The 21,353-nt window shown below is 34.3% G+C and overlaps 1 protein-coding gene across 2 annotated transcripts; it reads left to right on the forward strand.

The window, feature by feature from the left end:
• The first annotated feature begins 284 nt into the window (after positions 1-284).
• On the forward strand, positions 285-20,678 carry LOC128216770 (muscle M-line assembly protein unc-89-like). 2 transcript variants are annotated; one of them, XM_052923433.1, is made up of 6 exons: positions 285-342; positions 3,776-3,850; positions 8,523-8,699; positions 11,801-11,948; positions 13,774-13,849; positions 15,479-20,678. In XM_052923433.1, the coding sequence occupies exons 2-6, from the start codon at positions 3,796-3,798 to the stop codon at positions 16,826-16,828; spliced, it is 1,806 nt and encodes a 601-aa protein (XP_052779393.1). In that variant the 5' UTR covers positions 285-342; positions 3,776-3,795; the 3' UTR covers positions 16,829-20,678. The 2 variants fall into 2 exon arrangements, with proteins under 2 accessions (XP_052779393.1, XP_052779392.1); XM_052923432.1 differs by lacking the exons at positions 285-342; positions 3,776-3,850 and adding an exon at positions 7,801-8,257.
• Positions 20,679-21,353: the final 675 nt, after the last annotated feature.

The following is a 21,353-nucleotide window of genomic DNA, read 5'->3' on the forward strand; positions in this document are numbered from 1 at the left end:
TTTTAGTAGATCTAGTATTATGTATTTCATGTTAAACTTTCTGTGATATGACTTATTAGGACTCTAAATATCATGCAAATACAATATGTGATATATCCTATATTGATGTAAAATGTACTGTTATTGACATAATGCACGAATAAAACTACTACTACTACTACTACTACTACTACTACTACGACGACGACGACTACTACTACTACTACTATATCCTGCTAGGTTATTATTGCGATTGGTGATAAAGCTGACCGGTAGCCGGTTTTTAGTTTACAATAAAAGCGCCATCTGTGTCAATGAAATGGCTGATAGTTACTTCCGGAAAATTATGTTGTTGCTGTGAAGGTTAGTTATTTTAGGTTAATTATTCGGTTATATTCAAATTCATGTATGTATTAAATGCAGAATTCGTCACTGTTTGATTTAAAATCTAGTATGGCTCAGTAACAGCTGATTTTGTTTCCACTCCCTAGTGTATAATTGATTCTGCTTCAGTGCTTGGCGGATCAATTAAACTGCTGTTTCATGATTAAGGGTGTTCAGTTTGTACGTATGTATGTATGCATGTACATTATTCAGATCTCTTGGTCTAGGACAGTCCTCAAAAACAATGAACTTATTAGACGCAGACTGGTGGCCGCATCTATAGTAGCCACAATAATGCGCGTTTAGGTCTTTAACATTTGGATATTCATTTTGTTCCCTAAACGCCACATAACACAACAAGTCAACTATTCCATATCAATGTAAAATATATTTTTCAACTGTAACTCCACAAAACTTAACACTTCGCTGTTAAATAAAAACACAAAAGTTACACTGTTATTTTAGCTATATATTATTTTTACTTATTACACATGTACTGGTTGACGGTACATTTCCGAACAGGACACAAATCCTGAACACCGACTAAAACACGCGTTTGTTTACCAAGATCGATTATTCAAAGACCTAGATCAATACAGAGGCTTGCCTTGGTCACACTTTCGAAGTTTCATCTTGTTATGTTAAGTATTTTCCTAAAAAATGCCATTCAATGTTTATACGCTTAAAGATCAAAATGTAGCACATGGGGGAATGACGTCAGAAGGCGCACGCGCATCTTTAGGTTTTGATGTTTATAAATAGAAATCAGGCTTTACATTTGAATTGCATGTTTTGAAAAACATTGGAAACAATAAATAACTCTACAGCTAGGTGTTTATTTAATAAAGCATTCTTTATTCATTATAATTGTATGACCATGTATTTTCGCTTTGCAAGTGTTCGGTATTTGTGCCCTCCACAGCATAATTTTAAGGGTGATTTACTGTCCATAAAATGCATGATTTTTGACATAAAATTGATGAGGTCGTGATTCTGTATTTTGACAGATGTTGTCACATTAACCAAAGATGTTTCATATGAAATTTTGACTTACTACAACAAAAACTCTCCAAGAAAATTGTGAAAAACCTCAAAAAGTGTTCGGATTTGTGACCGTAGCCAGTATAAGTTTTTAATGAATACAAATAATTAGTTTAATTTAAATCGAGTTCTGTCAGTAAAGCATCGCCATTTTGAAACCATCTAGCAGGTGTCCGTTATCTTTTAGCTCAATATACTTAGTGCTGGGATCTGTCATTCTTGGCTAGGAAAACAACAAGTGGGATATGGATTCGAAGAGTCGCCAAACAAAAAATCGTCAAAGACTCTGAAGCGGCTGTTTATATGGACTACGTCCATAGATACTTCCAATTTTCAAATGACAATGGTCTATGGATAATTTTTTAAATTGTTAAACAAGAGAATAATTATCAATAATTTCTTTCTTTCATGTTAGCCAGATGGCCATAACCAGGGCTTCTAAAATCGAACAAATTGCCGGTTTTGATCGCTTATAACAACAGTAGCCCAATTTCATTGCAGAAAATGGCTAATAAATTGGTTCTGTAGAAGAAAAAAAAATTCGGTTGAAATTGAGCTTAATAGTAAAAAATATACTTCATTTACCTTTTTGGTCTTTGACCTACCGTATTTTCTCGACTATAAGACGGGGAAATTGGGTCCCGATTTTTACCCCCAAAGTAGGGGACCCGTCTTATAAGCGAGTCGATAAAATATTAAAAAAGATTCAAGTCAAAATCAGTAAAATTTTACATATGGTATTCGTCTATCCAGTATATCGTCTGCTGATAATAAGTATGGGGCAATTAAGTAAACAACAACACGAAATCTCTTCACCGCGCGTGCTCTGACGTCACACAGTGTACCGTTATATCTGCATTTTTTCTCATGGCGCGTGTCGGTATAATTAGTTTGACAGATATATCAAATCAATAAATTGGAATCTTAATATGATGTAGGTACCTAACTGTCAATTTGATTAAGCAAACAAATGACAATGCGAATATGAATCCTTTATGTTCGTCGCCAATCAAGGGACAATATTGCCTAAAGCATTATTGCTAAACAAACTCCTATTCATGCCTCGGCTTTTCGCAGTTATGTTATTGAAGCCATTTATTTTGCCGAAGAACTTCATTGGTGTCTTCAATAAAAAAATAAACTAAAACAAACATATGTTGTTAATGATTAATTATTACAATTTCGATAAGTAACGACCTGTCCTGCAAACTTAATTATGTACTCATTTTTAACCTACCTCCAAATAGAGAGCTCACAGTTGACCGCCATTTTCTTTGAGTAAAACAAAAACAGTTACCGCGAAAGTCGATAATTGTCCGTTGAGCTTGAACATTTTTACACATTAGGAAGAATTTTAGATTTGCTTAAAAATTGACCCCGTCTTATAAGCGAGTCGAAACAAAAGGCACCAGATTTCATGGGCAAAGTTAGGGGGCCGTCTTATAAGCGAATCGCCTTATAGTCGAGAAAATACGGTATTCCCCCACTAAATGTCTAAAGATAAACAACAGGCTGACACAACCATTGCTAATCTGTTATAAGGATCCATCAACATCTGTTAATTTGGAGTCAAAAGAGGTTGTACTTTACATGGAATACAATTGAACAAATTATGACATATGTTGACAGACATGGACCGATTGAATATCAAAATTTTAGCAGCTCTGTCTATAGGCCACACCAAATTTATGTTTCGTTCTGGGGATTTACCGCATCTATTTTTTGAAAATGTGAAAAAATATTTATAAAAATTGTACGACCGCACCTATATTTTTATGGCAAACCTGATTTTTTGTGGTTATAATTTTAGAGGCTGAAAAATAATCAATTATGATTTCCTACGCTAGTTTAGGTGTTTTTTGTAAAGTTAAGTAAACGATGCGTGGCCAATGGTGAATGGTGCCAATTCTTTATTTTTTTATTGCTAAAATATGCTGAATATATAATGCAAATCTTTTGGATATTTTTTGCCTTTTGATTAGATATTGAAATGGCTCAATGCAATATTCTTGCCATATTGAACAAAGTGAGAGATGTGACTGGCAACCCAAGATAAAATGGTAAGTGCACACGTTTCTCACCTAGGTAGCGGGGTTTCAAATCACAGCCTGGGTGCATGTGAGTTTGATTTGTGGTCCTCAAATCTGACTGGTGGATTTTCTGAGGGACAGTGTACTCTGGTCTCCCCCAAAGACCTCAATTATTTGCATGGTGTTTAGTGTAGTAACCAAGATCGATATTTTCTATTTTCACTATATTTTTTTATTGGTAACTCTGATTAAACCTCTTGACAAAATTGTTCATAAAAATTATAGAGCAGATCATTTTGGGGTAATCCTTTTGTCTTCAATCCTGTGATTGGTTGTTTCAGGTTTACCATAGACAAGACCCATGGCATCAGTCATTGATGAGCAGAAGCTGAAAGACTGGAAGGACAAATTCAAAAGTTGGTTGCTTGCACAGTTTTTTTGAACTTCAACTACAATTAAATATTAAGGTCTTCGTTTTTTCTGTATTGTGATAGTCATGGTGTCGTTGGAGACATTCAAAACTTTAAAAGATTCAATATAATCAAATGAAATTTAGTTCATCTGTTTAGCAAGGCTTATAACTACAGCTTAAGAAATTGTTGAGTTATGCTCCTTTTCAACTAAACAACCCCACCTAATCCTTGCAGCTAGCATTTGCATATGGTTAGGGTTCCCTTGCTGAATTTATGGAAAGACATATTTATCTTTTCTGAGCATGTGTACATGTATTATATCATGAAGGGCTCATCATCCTAGGAAGTCCAGTATACACATACAATTAATTGAAATGAATGGTTTGAATAGCACTGAATTGGCAGTGTGTTGATTATAAGAGTCCTAAAGATAAAGAAACATTTGTCCTGAAGAAAAATACGGACTGGATTGTTCTTAAAAAAGTAGTTATTGTCTAATCAGAGAGCTAAAATGGATGTGTTAGCCAATTATACGTGTGCCATGAGGAAGAAATCTGGTACTACGGTTTCAAAATGTTCAGTATTTTTTTCTGACAAATTCAGCTACATGCCAAATGCTTAAACAAATAGTAGTAATACCCAAATGTTAATTAAAGTTGTATTCAAGATTTGAATTATTGTTAAAAAGTTACCCCTCCCTCCTGACCGCCCCCCCCCCCCCCCCCCCCCCCCTTCGCGCGAGTCTATTTTAGGTTAGAATTCGTGTATTCTATAAGAAGTTACAGGGAAAAAAACATAGTTTATTTTAGGTAAAACTAGCCTAACTACTTGGGAGAACTTTGAAGAATATCTGGAAAGTGATAAACCAAATAGCCAATTTGCGAAAAATAAAGGTCCAAGTTCCAACCTTCGATTTCTTTATCATAATTAATTTTGTTGATATATATAATAATTTTTAAGTTCTATAAAATCTGAGTCCTAAAGCAGTGAATCAAGGAACTGCCAAAATTTAACATAAGTATAAATGAGAGCCCTACAGCACTGATCGTACATTAGGGAAAGAGGTAAAGAGTACTGTTTATTCTAAAGAAAATCAAGAGAAGCGATTTAGGACATATACTGTAATTTGAAACTGTTTCAAAGATAGTAAAAATAGTTGTCAACTCACATCAATGATGTTTACAAGTGGTGCACATATAAAACTCAAAATTGACATCCTGCTCATCAAGTGCTGACTCTGTTAATGAGTACATTGTGTACATCTGACTGAAACACTCACTTCTTAATGTTTGTATCGGTGACTCTTGACTTTGCTGGATGAAGAGCCCCCGTCACGATGTAGGTGACAAATAACTCAGTAACAGCCTTGGAGTTTGTAACTGACCCTAAGGTTACAAAAAATGTATTTCTGTGGAACAGTGAACACCAAGTAGATAATGTTTACAAAATACCATTAGATGTATATAAAAAATGTGCGAAATTATTTATGTTTGGTCTTAAAGCATTTTATATTGAATAATTACATGTACTTTCAATGTGTTACTCTTTTTGTTATAATATGTTTACAACTTTAACATCACTTATCGTTTTTTGTGCATGTCAAATTTATTGTTATCAAGATATTTATATATGCTAGTCAGAATTTAAGGAATAAAATGCAGGAAAAAATACACTTTAAAACATAAAAGTAAATGAAAAAAACACACTTGATGGCATTGTATTATTCTTCATGCTCTATATCTTAAAGCTTGACATACTTATGGTAAAACCTATGTCACATTCCATTGTAATCATTTATTGGAACGAGAAGCCAAAGTGCAGTAACATCCAATGTAGAGTTGGGATGTTCATGGCTTGACATAGTTGTTTTGTGTGAAATCATTGAACTGACTCCATGTTTATCTGTGAAATTCGATACCTCAGCGCTTCTTTATAAAAGCATTCAAATAATACAGTGTTTTAGAGGAATTTGTAGCTTTTTCTATGCTCTGAGTACAGTGTAATGTTGATGTTTATTCAAAGAGTGAACTCAATTGAAGAACTTTGTATTGATCTTATTATATTCTATTCTGCCTGTGAATTCCCTGAACGGATCTGGTGTCCAGATCTGGTGACTGACAATGTTCTGTTTTATGACTTGCACATCAATTAACAATGCTGTAAAACAAGTATATGTATGCAGAATTTCTGCTTCTATAGAGTAACTTAAAAAAAATGATGATAATTTGCAGTTAAGTTTCTTCCTCTGTTGCTTGACATTATTTCTCATGTTGATGTATGGTTTATATTGGGTAATAAAGTCTTATCTTAAGAAAATCAATTCCTAGACCTTAAAAGTGCTCCTGATTTTGAGGTTATTCTGATCCCACTGTTTGTAACTCCTACTGATTCTGTGTTGACTCACTGCACCATCCTAGATATGATTAATAAGCCTTGGAAATAATGTTTAGACCTGAAAATGTGTCGTAGTCGCCAAATGAAAGCAGGATTCAAACTCTATATACGCAAAACATTATAAAATGTGACTTTAAAAATGACACTCATAATTATTGCTCTATATTAAAAAAACAACAAATCATTTAAATGTACAAAATAGTCAAAAGATAACTTAGACAACTTATCCAAGTTCTATACAATTGGCTGAAGCTGTTAGATATATGAACTATTATTAGCTCGTCAATGATTTTTGAAAAAAATGTCTTCGTCGAAGGAGGCTTTAAGTTTTGCTTTTAGGTCACTTACATGGAACCCATTGAACTTGTTCATCTAATACCCTTCTTCACATTGTACCCTGAAGATGCGGAGTCTTACCTGTTTTTTTTTGGTGAAAAACATAAATTTTGATGGATTTTGGTTGATTTTGAGAACTGGACATAGCTTCTTCAATTTTTGTTGGATTTATTTCATTTTTTTTCACAGACAATAAAAGGATAATGTCTTCATTATATCAAAAGGGTTTTTAAGTCACACATTTGGAAGGGTATGGGGGGATATTTTATTATATTTGGACTTTGCACTTTTTAGCTAGTCTGATTTTTTAAGTTAAGTTTTGTGTTTAGGGCACTTACATGGAAACTGTCAAAGCTATCACTTCGAAACTTGGGGAACTTGTTCATTTAATACCCTTCTTCACATTGTACCTTAAAGATGCTAAGTCCCAACTGTTTTTTTTTTTGGTAAACTCATGAATTTTGGTTGATTTTGAGAATTGGTCATAGCTTCCTTCATTTTTGTTGGATTTATTTCAATTTTTTTCACTTACAATAAATGGATAATGCCTACGATATATCAAACAGGTTTTTGGGTCACACATTTGGAAGGGAAGGGGGAGGGTGGGTGATAATTTAGTATTTTTTGAATTTTTTTTTTAGCTATTCTGATTTTATAAGTTTTGTGCTTAGGTCACTTACAAGCAAACTATCAAAGCAAACTATCAAAGCTATCACTTTCAAACTTTGGAATACCTGTTCATTATCAAATGTACAACATAAAAAAAAACAACGTAAAAGATAAAAGCGTTCAGCACCCCCAGTCGGTGCTCTTGTCATTTTTATACAGACCATCCTATCAATATATTGAGTTCTTTATATGTGACTATTCTATTTATTTCATCATACTCATCCACTCTAAATTACAGTGGGCACTCACATTATGAAATAAACATAGCATATACAGTTCCAGTGGCGTAGACAAATAGCATCAATGTACATTGTTAAAATAAGTACTTTCAAATGGAAAACAATATGTTCCTTGGATAGATTTGTCAAAAGTTTCTTTACTTCAAGTAATAAACAAATGTATTACTGTACTTCCAACTAGTTTTGTACAACACTTTTAGGCACATTGTGAAATTGTATGTATGATGAGCTACACCCTTGTATTTTTGTATGTAGAAAATAGGTCCATGATTGAGACGAGTGTGAGTGGCCATTTCCTGCCGTGTAAGAGGCAGCTGGAGGTTGGACCAAAAACTCGCTGTGAAAATAGCATTCAAATGACCAATTATGATATGAAAATCTCTATCAATAAATCATTCATCAGGTTATTTAGTGGAAGTTCGAACATACCCATGTGTTTATCTGCTTTTGGATTTTTTTGGTTTATTGCACTTTTTAGATGGCGGAATATAGTACATAGAAGTTATAGGATGTGATATAAGGACAACAAAAGTGTTTTTGAATAATATTTTTGTACTTGTAGTTTCGTTGTTTAACATACAATTCTATCTTTGTGCAAGTTTATCTTATTGTCAACAGTTTGAATAATTATTGTGCCAGGATTCATTCATGTAAAATATTGACGTTTTGGAGATATTTTGCCTTCGATATAATGTGTTCATAATGGATTGCAAAAGTTTGCAATGCGTTGAAAATATGAAGAAATTAGAGCAATGGAAGACAGAGTTAATAGGTTGGTTTTTCAGTATAATAATAACAACTTAATAATGTATTTTTCATAAATTGCAAGTATGTTTATATTTTGTGGAAACACTCATCCAGAACAGTATACTGACTTTGCCCATTCGAAATAAGTATCATGTAATCTGGGAAGGAAATGACACTAGATTACATATCAAAGCAGCTCTTCACAGGATGGCAACAGTTGAATCAATAAACTTCATAAATATTGTTTGTAAGATGGTTGTAATGAACCTAACTTATTTGTTTGTTTTCAGATCAGTGGAAGTACAACAAGGAACTTGTGGTGTTCGAAGATGAAAACGGGAAGCAAATCACCCCATCAACAACAACAACAACAACCACAACCACCACCAGCACCACCCGAAAACCTAATGTCACCTCCATCAAGCCACCATTCACTAGTAATGTCACCGTTTACATCACAACAGAAAGTAAGTGTAACAATTGTGATCCTGTGTTGTTTCACAGTAGTGCCATAAGTATTTACCCTTTAGTCAAACTTGGGATGATTTGAAGGCTTGGTTACATAATGAAGCCAGTGTGCTATCTGCATGCACTCAATAAACTATGGCTACAATTTCATCATGATTAACTAAACAACATCAAATCATTGTCTCATGTCACATAATGCAGTGGTTTAACTCTGATAAATTGTTACTCAATCATAATACAGAAACAAAATTAATGAACAATTAAAGAATTGATTATTAACAAACGTATTAAGAACAGCCTACATGTTGCTTCTTGAATATTATCATATATGTGACAAATATGGCCACAGTTGGTCTGTTTCATATGGTTGAATCAACTTGTTTAAACCTTGGAGTAGCTGCCATACATGCTTGGAGGACTGGTACCACGTTGGAGAGTGTTTTTGTTGTTTTTACCATATATTAACTACCATAATGGATAATGTAGGCGGGGCCTAATTGGGCTATAAATATCATGCGAATAAATAACTACGCAATTCACTTAAGCATAAATAAATGTATGATGTTCAAAAGATATATAAGGTGTCTGAAGAGATGGGAAGACAAGCATATATTATATGAGATCCTCTCTCTATGATGATGTTTACTTGTTCTGGATTGCTCAAAAAAAAGATAATGGTGGTCATTGAAGGTTGTCCTTGACCACATAGTACAGTCGAAACTCGTTATGTCGACTTTGTCAGGACCTAGGAAAAAAAGTTGAGATAACGAACATTCAACACATCTGAATTTCAAAAAATATCACCAGCCCCAACACATTTGAGTTTGATTTATGTCCGACACTGACTTCTGCCACTGAACAGTCTTGTTACCATCGTGCAAACAATATATTATTCAAAAATAAAGTGAAATAAAAATGAATTAGTTGTGTCAAATTTACTGGTTAAAACAAGTATGTTATGCCAGTTTGTTTTCTACATGCAATGAAAAGAAATTTATCATTACGTAACTGTTGTTGAATTTTCTGAGGATGTCATCGGCGTCCGTGTGCGTTTCAATGAATAGCTTGTGCAAAAAAATGTCCTTTAATCAAAAACATAAACAAACAACTTTAATTATCCACACTTACCAATTAATCTCAAATTATGACAGTTTGATATTTTGACATGCACAGTAATTTAGCAACATGCCGCAAACCGTCATTAATATTTCCGCACCTACAACCTGATCTACAGTTCGACATTAGAAACCAGAAAATGTGTGAAATTCAACCAAAGGGACTGAAATAGGAGGTCAACATATCGAAAAAATCGAGATAGAAAATCGACTCAAGCAGATTTATTTTATATAGAATAAGAAGGAATAAATTTGGGACCAGAGAAAAAAGTCGACACAACCGGAAAGTTGAGATATCCAACGTCGGCATAGCGAGTTTGGACAGTATAAAACAGTTACTTCACCCACTACCTTCATGAATTAAATTATTTACTTTTGCTGAAGCATTAGGTATATGCGAAAAAAGGAATAAAGGAATATTGGTGATAATGACACTTATCTAGACTTTTCTGTACTCAATATCCTTACTTAGTGATACACACATTCAAAACTGTTGTCATATCTTCAGGAAGCAGACTACCTAACTCAATTCCCACTAAAGTGCGCAGGCCATTAATTGCAAAGAAACATAGTCATTAGTACAGCTACTTATTTTGGGAAGCAGTTTGGAATACTGTTTCCCCCCAAATAATAAATGTGATTTTGCTGATATTGTCAAAGTGAAACTGTAATATGACCTCAGCAGGATAAATAAGATATTGATTACCTCAGTACAATGATAACTCTGTTTAATTTCCAGCAGACTTCCAATAATTGTCTAAACATATGACATGGTACATGTTACAAGAAACAAATTGTTTATGGAAGTTCTGAGTATCTGCTTTCTGGGAAATAAAGTTAACTGTTATTCCCTGTTTGAATGCCTTCTTCTTAATGGTTGCTATTCACTCAAAATATTCCTAAAATCAACTGTGACAAAACATGCATGATAAAGTCATGGTGCCAGAATAAGGCAAACATTTTTCTCAGGAGCTGAATACCATATTACCCTATAATTTCATGATATTGGGTTTCCTTCATTTGAAATAATCATTGCTATATGCCTTGACTCTTTCTGTTATTCCAAGGGTCGGTACACAATCATTGCTATATGCCCTGACTCTTCCTGTTATTTCCAGGGTCATGGAATAATCTGGTATAAGCCCTGACTATTCCTGTTATTTCCAGGGTCATGGAATAATCATTGCTATATGCCCTGACTCTTCCTGTTATTTCCAGGGTCATGGAATAATCATTGGTATATGCCCTGACTCTTCCTGTTATTTCCAGGGTCATGGAATAATCATTGGTATATGCCCTGACTCTTCCTGTTATTTCCAGGGTCATGGAATAATCATTGGTATATGCCCTGACTCTTCCCGTTATTTCCAGGGTCATGAAATAATCATTGGTATATGCCCTGACTCTTCCCGTTATTTCCAGGGTCATGAAATAATCATTGGTATATGCCCTGAGTCTTTCCGTTATTTCCAGGGTCAATAAATAATCATTGGTATATGCCCTGACTCTTCCTGTTATTTCCAGGGTCATGGAATAATCATTGGTATATGCCCTGACTCTTCCTGTTATTTCCAGGGTCATGGAATAATCATTGGTATATGCCCTGACTCTTCCCGTTATTTCCAGCGTCATGAAATAATCATTGGTATATGCCATGACTCTTCCCGTTATTTCCAGGGTCATGAAATAATCATTGGTATATGCCCTGACTCTTCCCGTTATTTCCAGGGTCATGAAATAATCATTGGTATATGCCCTGACTCTTCCTGTTATTTCCAGGGTCGGTAAATAATCTTTGGTATATGCCCTGACTCTTCCCATTATTTCCAGGGTCAGTAAGTAATCATTGGTATATGCCCTGACTCTTCCCGTTATTTCCAGGGTCATGAAATAATCATTGGTATATGCCCTGACTCTTCCCATATAATTCAAATGGTCTATAAATAATTATTGCTGTATGCCCTGACTCTACATGTTATTTCCAGGCCCTGTTACACCAGCTGCAGCAACTGCAGAAACAACCCAGATTATAAGGATTGTAGGGATCAGCTGTGGAGTGTTTATCGGAATTATCCTGTTAGCCCTGTTGTGTATTTGTTGTTGTAGACGATCAGCAGCCAAGAGGAATAAACGGTCAGTGCAGGGTGTTACTTTGTTTACTATCTAATGTAGGAATTTTTATAGCACCTAATTTGTGCATGAATTTAGTCTTTCAAGTGCCTTAATTACCTATTGGCAAAGAAACCAAGTCAGTTTGCTCAAATAACCTCGTTAAATTTATGTTTGAGTGTCAGCACAAACATTGTGAGAAAGAATTTAACAGTTAGGAACACTACTGATAGTTGTTTTGTCATTTGCCGGCTTTTTAGGTCTAGAAGATAGGTAATTAACTGTAGGTTTTGTTCACATTAATTCATCTCTATACTAGACTGTTCATCGAATTAAGCAGATGAAGATGAATGAGGAAAGATGGTACTCATTTAGTTCATAGGGTCCTCAAAAAAATGTGCCTGGTGCGTTTGATAGGAATTTCAGTAGCTTTATTTGAATGGAGAAATAATAATACCGTAAATGACTGGGTATTAGACGCACTTTTTTCCCTCAGATTTTGATGCAAAAAAATGCCTGCGTATAATACCCAGTAACAATTTTTTGAACTTTTTTTCTGATGTCAATTTCAAGCCGAGAGTTTGTTTAGATTTATGTAGAAAGGGATGTTACTCGCGTCATATTGATCGAGTATATACGGGTTAAAACGGTAGTTGAAGATCGGGATACGGTATATCTTAAGACGTTTATAATTTCAACAAAAATATTTTATATTTGGACACCCATAATTATTTCCCAAAATAATTTATTTTGCGTAGCTAATTTTCGGACACCCAAAGGACATCAATCATAACTTTCATAGTTACCAAGTTTCACAGACGAAGAATATTGATTTTTATCTTTACACTGCCTGGCTAGATTACCTAACCGTATACACCACTGTGACAATTTAATTAGTTACTACCCATCCTAAACGATTTATTGCCTGTTGAAAAGGAAGTGTGATATATTTATTTGAGGATTAAACAAACAACAAGGGCAATCAAGGGATTAAGAAAACATCGACATGGCATGTTTGTAAAACGATCTGCCAATAAGCTTTCAAACTTGTACCACACTTATAGACTATATGAAGCAATGATCGTACAGTTATACATTAATCCTGCATAGCAATGTCCATGCTCTCCACGAGATCCTCGTGGGCATAACTGTAAGTTATGTGACGTCACACAGTGTGACTCTTTGATCTGAAGCCGATAGAATGTGTTTATTCAGTTCAGTGCATGTATAAAATGGTGTTTTAATTAACTTCATCAAGGATTTACACTTATAGGCGTAATAAATAAGTTTATGACCATTGATTACTACGGATAAATTAATAAGTGGTAAAAAGCAAACATGAAGAAAAAAGGCAGGTTAAACAAACATGTAAATAAAATGTAAAAATGATAATTTTCTATGTATTGGGAGAGCGAAAAAAATAATTAATTTATGGTGTCCGAACTCTTGTGAATTACGGTATTCAATATTATTTTGAATAATAAATTGAATTAAACAATAATCAAACTTACATATAAAAAAGCAAAGTTGGGCACTGTCAAAATATTTTTTGCTTAACATAACTTTTCATTCTCGACAGTATGGTTTTAAAGATAACCATCGCCATTTTTACGAAAAAAATTTTTTTTGTCACTGTCAACAAACATGGTGGCTGAAAATGCCGGACGATTTTGACATTTTTTCTATGCGTCTTTTAACCAAAAACATAGATTAAAAGTTTTTTTCTCGGATTTTTCACAATTTTTTTTTCCTGCGTCTAATACCCCCTATCGTCTTATACCCAGTCATTTACGGTAATTATCCTTTCAAAATGCTCATTCATGATGATACTGTACTGGGTACATTACAGGATGACGGTGAGACGGCCACTGTTCCCAGCAGAACCAGAGACGGATCACATATATGCTGAAATAGAGCCACTGCAGGTATAAAGTCAACTAAATGGCAGATTTATAAAGACATACCACAATACACTTTCTTCATCTAATGAAAACAATGCATACATACTTTATCCTGTTAGATGCTCAATTCTCATGATTATTTTGTCAAAATGGCATGCTTAAAAAGGCCCCAATAATATTTCTTTATTGCGGAACTTATTTTCAAAATCAAACTACTGATTACATTTATTCATTGACAAATAAAAGACATCTGGACAAAATGAGTCATAGGGCCTCGAAAAATGTAAGTAATCCATGAAGATTCATAGTTTCTTGTAACAACATTACAGTTTGTCTTTTAGCAATACAGCAGTTTGCATTGTTATGTTTTCGGAAGAACTGAATACAATGACATCAAATTATGTGGTCAACTGGAGGTTTTTAACGAAACAACAGAAGTTCTTATGAATGGATGTGAATATTACAGAATATACAGAATTACGTATGATTTATGGTGTATACTTGCTTAACATTAAAATACACTGAAATAGAAAAAAAGTACAACATTCATGACTACTGTACTACTAATTGCAAGGCAAGCTGTTAAAACACATTATATTTTGGTTGACTCATCACAAATAGAAGTACAGTGGAAACTCACTAAACCGGATCTCCACAATTTTTCACAGTTCCGGTTTTCACCTTCTATTTTCAATGTAAAAAAATCCCTACAAAACCGAAACCCCGGAATTCCGGATACCGGACAAAAAATCGAGAAAGTTTGTTAGTTGTCAACATAATTTTACCTAAAAAAACGGACATTTATTTGTTCAAACATGTCAAAATAATTTTGTGTATTAGGAATTCGCGAATCGCGTGTCACTTTGTTTTGACAGCTGGCGCGTCGTTAAATATTACACCTGTGATGTTGTGTTAACTCCATTATGATGATTGCGCTGTGGATTGACTGTCGCGCGATAAATCAAATGATAATCAAGCTTGTGAAAAGAATTTAATTGAAACATTTATTTATTTGTTGCAGAAAATAAAGAACTAGAAACGGTTTATTAAGTGATCATTTTGGGGGGTTGTTTTATCTAAAGACTTCTATGATTGAATCAAATTAGAGCGGTGCATTAATTAAACTATCAAACATACTAAACAAGCATTAAATTACGCAAATTGCTTTATTTCAAGACTTGGAAAAAAGATGATCATAAAAACGCAGAAATGTTTAATAATGCTTTTCACTTTTGCAAGTGCTTTAATCATGTCTCAACCTCCGTCTATACGTCAGAAAATTGAACTGTCCCTAGAGGACAAAAGCCTTTAAAGGTTAACTCAGTTCATATTTTGAGTAAACTTACTCCGTACATCAAATCCCCACTAAACCGGAATAAATCGGAAATTTTGCCCAGTCCGGACCTTGTCCAGTTTAGTGAGTTTCCACTGTATATTAAAGCAGCTGATTGAATATATTCTTGATAAGTTGTCCAAAGTTAAGCATTTGGCTAGTTTGCATATTTAAATTATTTGATTAGTTTGTAATAATAATTGGATAAAATTGGCCAATCAAAATACGTTTTGGCGCGTTAAATCAACCTTTTTACAAAATTTTACATTCTGATTTTACTATTGCTTTTATTGATACTGCCCATTGTATGTAATCCACAGAGGCCAGGTGGTAGCGGCCAAGATGGAGCCACGGGAACATCTGCAGACGTTAAGCTGCCAAAGAAGAAAAAGCCGCGAAGATCAGGGGTGTCCAGCTTTCGTGCAATATCCACGCGCATTTATAAATTCTTTTCTGCAGACACTGATGATGAAGAGGCGGTGTCTTATAATCCCACTAGTCACAATGTTAACTTCTCTCCTCCAGTACCACCAGATAGAAATACTATAAATGGAAAGACTAAAAGTCGTACTGGTGTCTCACGTGGAGAATCTACTGCCTCTAGGAGGCCTTTACTCCATGACGATTCAATAGATTCTAATGACAGAAGGTCACACATTTATAACCCTTTACAAAGAGAGAAGACAGAGAGAGCATCTGGGCCGTATGACCATCTGGCCGTGAGTAAAACAAGGTCGGGTCATGTAGAAGATCCAGAGAATTCTCCAGACTCACCACATGATTACTTTATGTTAGAGAAGAAAACAAGAGAATCACAGGAGATGGATGATGAAGCTGAATATCGTGATTCAGACAATCTAATGGTTGAAAATGAAATTGAACATATGGATACTATAGATGAGGATGCCATGGAGGACTCTGAGACTCCAAAGTTACATGACTATTTTGTTCTGGAGCCTCATGAGAGGGTGGATGAGGGAAAGACAGGAGTTGTAAAACCTGCGCAAGGTAAAAGTAGTAGTATAAAATCTCAAAAGTCGCCTAGTAAGTCGCCAGCAAAAGTAGATTCTCTGAAGGACACAAAAGTTAAGCCTGAGGCTAAGCCTAGGGTCACAAAACAAGCTAGTGCACAATCTCCTAACAGTTCTAAACATGATGATTCCCCTAAAAGGGAGAACATGGACAAAAATGAAGGGAGAAAGAGTGTAGATGAATTGTATGTTCTGTCCAAAATGGGAGATGCCCCTCAACCACCGGACTCTGCAAATGAGACACATTCATCAGTTGATGATGATGAATACTTAACTCCTAAAGAAGTTCATAAACCAGATTATGTAGATGTAATTCCTGAGCCACCAGACAGGACTTCTTCATTAGAACCTCATGGCTCTCCTATTGTAAATATAGATAAAAAAGGGATACCTGTAAACAGTCCAAGATCGCCTACTCAAGGCCATGGGTCACCTTTGAAAAGCCCTAAGTCACCGACCAAGGGTGAAATCTCACCTGTGAAAAGTAAAGCATCATCTATCAAAGGTCAGGGCTCTCCAAGGAGTAATATGGGTTCACCTATAAGGAAAGGATCACCCACAAAAAGAACTCCTTCACCAGAAAAAACTGCTCTACATTCACCAGTGACTGTCACTAATTCAATTGTTACTGATGTTTAGATTTCATAAATACTTATAATATTTTAAGTATCATGTGAAGTTAATGTCCATTGTCATTATATATAGTTGTTGTGAAAGATCATGAAACCTCCAGACCAAGTATATTTTCCTGTGTAGTCTTTAAGCAGTGTTTAATGTTTTATTTATTCCGAAACTTCTATGACTCCTTTAAATTCTCAGGTTGCTGTCACATTCCAACCCCTTTTTCGCCTTCTTACTTAAGATGAATGAACTAAGGTCTGGCGCGGTAAACATAAAACTTCTTAAGTCATTTCTTAACTTTAGTCACCTTCCTTATTTTAGTATCTCTGAAGTCATATGAAACAAAATCTTAAGAATTTCCAAAATACATTATTTTTATTGACTGTATTGAAAGAAACATATTTGAATGTAAAAACACTTCTACATTTCTTTTAATTTGACTATGAAAGTTTTAAGAAATCGACAAAAGTTAGGAAATGATGCTTTTTGAATATGACTTCTGGTTTAAAATAATCATGCTGTCACAAGGTTTGCCAATCCTGTTCACAATGTATTGTGCATAGTAGACATTGAGTTGAAGCCAGTTTATTTCAAATATCAAGTTCATTATAAATGTGACTTCTTGATATGTCTGTGCACATTATCAATTTAAGTGTGTTCATTTGAATTTAATCAACATTGTAAAGTACCATTATAAATGTTTTCAATTAAATAGTGAGGAGATGTATGTGTATCGACCAACTGTTCTGTACATTGCCTCAAGTGCTGACTGTTACAAGAATATGAAGAGTAGCTGAAGATTATTTCAATGCACGGTAATAATCAAAACTGATGTGTGTATCATTTTTACTCTTACTTCAAAATAAAACTATTGTTTTACAACAGTTGTACATATACTATTATTTATACATTTTGGTGAAGTGCATTACAGGCAGATTCACATAACAATGTATTGTTTATTATTCTATTCTTACTAAATTAACCTTAATCGTCCATCTAACCGGGTATTTTTAACAGATACAATTTCTAAAAGATGATTGATTATTCACCAGTAATGGTAATGTAAGGAAATCAGAAGTGCTACATGGATTGCCTAAATAGCATAGAATCTAGTCACGTTTGGTTGCCTGCGCGATGCATGATGTGCAATGGCACTTTTGTCAAGGGAATTTTATGCATTTTAATGTTGTTTGAAGAGTTTTAAGTGGCATTCATACAATTGTGAACTTCTCATATTTCTGTATTTCTCATTGTGAACTTGAATATGATGTTATATTAGTATGCATTGATGGTATTACTGTAAGAGATCCACGTGTTGCTATTGTACTCAGTTGGTATCGTACATTATATATTTTATCAAGAAGACATTTATCCACTATTATATTACATTATACATGTAAATTGTGTACTGTTTGTAAGTATTAACAACTGTATACTAAATGTTTCCATGGTTAAACATGAAGGGGCATGATAAATGGTGTGTCAGAATCTGTAGCAGGATTGGCTTCTAGGACAATACTGGGCAACAATATTTCAACCATTGTATTAAATGAAGGAAATTGTAACAGTGTAGCTGTCTGCACTGTCAGAAAGTTTTAAGATTGTTGGACACATATCAGGAGTTCTTACCTTGTCCTTAGTTAATAGTTATAGCTTGTGGTTTGTGTCATGTAGTATTCTAAGTTGAAAAGTTGATGAAATATTTTTAAAATCACAGTCATATGTTGACCAGAATTTATTTGAGGAATTTAATCTATTTTTTTATTCTGATCAACAGTGTGTTAGGAAATACCAGTAATATACTAATAATTATTAGGAATGATTGCTGAAGTGCAATGATCAGTTCTGAGTGACACCAGTGTTTTCAAGTTGACATTTCCTGTAAAATATACAACAGGGAATTGTTATATTGTAGGAAAATATTGTGTCATCCCAGTCAGTGTGTGTATACCACATGATAAATTGGGTCCTAAATGCTACATCGGAAGGCAATATTTTGATTTGATTTAAAAAACTTTAAACAAAGATAACTTCACTATTTCTTCACCATTTTAAATAAAACATAGCGCAGTCTACGACACTTACAGAGCCCCACCTTTGATCTTTTACCAGAATTTGATTGCGAGTCTCGTTTCTTAAGACACTTCAAAAAACGGCCATCTGATGGCACACTGTCAAAACATTATTTTGAAAACAGGTTTGTCGAAGTGTTTCATGAAACTAATAACCTCATCAAACTTCAGAAATAAAACCATGATGGGACTCTTTAAGCGACATAGACTGCCCTTAGTTTCATTTAAAATGGTGTTATAATGAAAAGTAATCTTTGATTGAAGTCTTCATTTTAAGGAAGTTTTTGCCTTTGGACGTAGCATATATGACGTAATTTATCACGTGGTATACACATACTGCCGAAGATTCTCACAGCATGCAGCCTCAGGTAATATGATTGTATTTCAGTGAATAGGATATTTTTTACTTTGATATAGATTTTTAATAAAGATAACTTGCTTTTTGTTGATGTTTTTTCCATCATTAGCAGGTGTACATACATTATACATATGGTAGTTTACTCAGGGAAGGAGCTTAATGCATTCTTAGTGAAGTATAATATTCCAGAGAACCACTAACCAGTGTTTATGTCATGATTGTCGCAACCTTCATTTACAGTGCAAATGTGTAACAGGTGACAAGTGGTTGGGTGTTTAATTATGGAATGTGTTATAATGTCTGAGGGTGAGAGTGGTCTAGTGGTACAGGGATCAGCCTAAAGGTTAAAGGTTCGATCCCCACCAGTGGTACCTTCTCATGGCCTGTCAAAATGGACACCAGTACGGGCTACAGTGTGAGCCTATTAGCAGGCAGCTTTCGTCACTATTCAGCTAAAACAAATTAGTTTAAATTAAACTTATATGACGGTGATAAAACTGATAATCATTTTAATGTTATAAAATATTGAAATGATGTAAAAAAAATGCAAAAAACTTATTGCCACATGCGAAGATAGTAACACCCTTGAAGTTAATTTTACAATTTTCTTTTAGTACAACATTTATAAGCATTCATGATTGCTATTGGACTCCTTTGCTGTGTGTATTTCAATGCGGCTTGTGATGGTTTTGTTAAGCCAGTATTTATTTCAGATAGTAATACAAAATCATGAGCATTGAAACAGATAAATAATGCAAGCAAGCTTGCAATTCGCCATATGAATTCTGTACATCTGATATTGTTCTGATATATGCGCCTTTTCCCTGTGCTATTCCATGACTACCAAGCTTGCTCACTGTTTATGTAGATTAGAGAAACATTGTTGCTTTTGTGTAATGGATAATACTTCTTGTTGTAGTTTTCATTTCAAACAATGCTTAAACCTAAGTGTAGAATGGGACTTCTGACATATCTCACACAAGAGTGCCGTCTGTGTATTATACTTATAAGTGCCTGTAATTGTACACTGTATGTGTGAAGAATTTACGTATACAGGGTTATCATGGAAAAATGAATACAAGTGTTCTTTGATGATGATTGCATAATGTTCGAACTGAAAATTCAAGCAATATCATCCATGTAGCTTAAAAGCTGTTCGTCGATCTATCACTTCCTTTGATGAGACATTTTATTCTTTATGTTATTCATTGCATGATGCTGCAAGTTATGATAAGTTTGTCAATAAATTGCCACCCATGCAAAGACCATGGTTTACAAGTCTTTTTTCAAATATAAATCTTTAACCTTTTTAGGATTTTTCCTCATGTGTCGTTGCAGTTTGCCTAGCTTCATCTATTTTAACATGGTTTTATAATGTTTCCATGTGCAATAAGTGTTTTATGATAACTATGAAAAAAATAAAGGATTATCCAGAATAGTTTGCTCTTTGTATTTCTTTTCCATCTTATTTACTACAGTATAACTTGCAGGTAGTTTGCATTGAAATGACTTCCTAGAAATAAATATAGTATAAGTGTTTATATATGGTATGGTACAAGAATTCATACCATTGTTATTGGAGGAATTGAATGGTTTTGATGACTGAGTGGCTATAAAAACATAACAAAGGGAAGCTTATTGTTTTTCATACCATCCTTTTATGGACCTACTGGTTGCTTAAGCTGACAGTACTTGTATCAAATGCTATTACTTGAATACATAGCTAGATGTACTAAATACACCTGCAGACTAATGGTGGGGGAAGGAGTGAAAGTTCTGCACTTCACACTGGTGCTGGGGTTAGTTTTGTGTACAAGCAGTGTTCAAGGTAATAGTGGTGCTTCCAGCTACAGAGGATTCAGATCAGTAAGATATTGTAGAAACTACTTGCACCTAGGTTGATTTGACCTTGTTTTCAGGTCTTGACCACCTGTGTCAGATCTTTGATATACCAAATTCAGTGGTCAACATATTAATTTGTCCAGTTAGAAGGCAACTTTTCTCAAGCTTTTCAATACACCTATTTCAGTTATGCAGCAGTCAGCCATTATTGATTTCAGTCAGGTGAAGCGGTAGATATATACTGTGGCTGACTTAGTTAGAAAGTTGTTCA

Source organism: Mya arenaria, chromosome 14 (assembly GCF_026914265.1).
Source record: "Mya arenaria isolate MELC-2E11 chromosome 14, ASM2691426v1".
NCBI classification, from domain to species: domain Eukaryota; kingdom Metazoa; phylum Mollusca; class Bivalvia; order Myida; family Myidae; genus Mya; species Mya arenaria.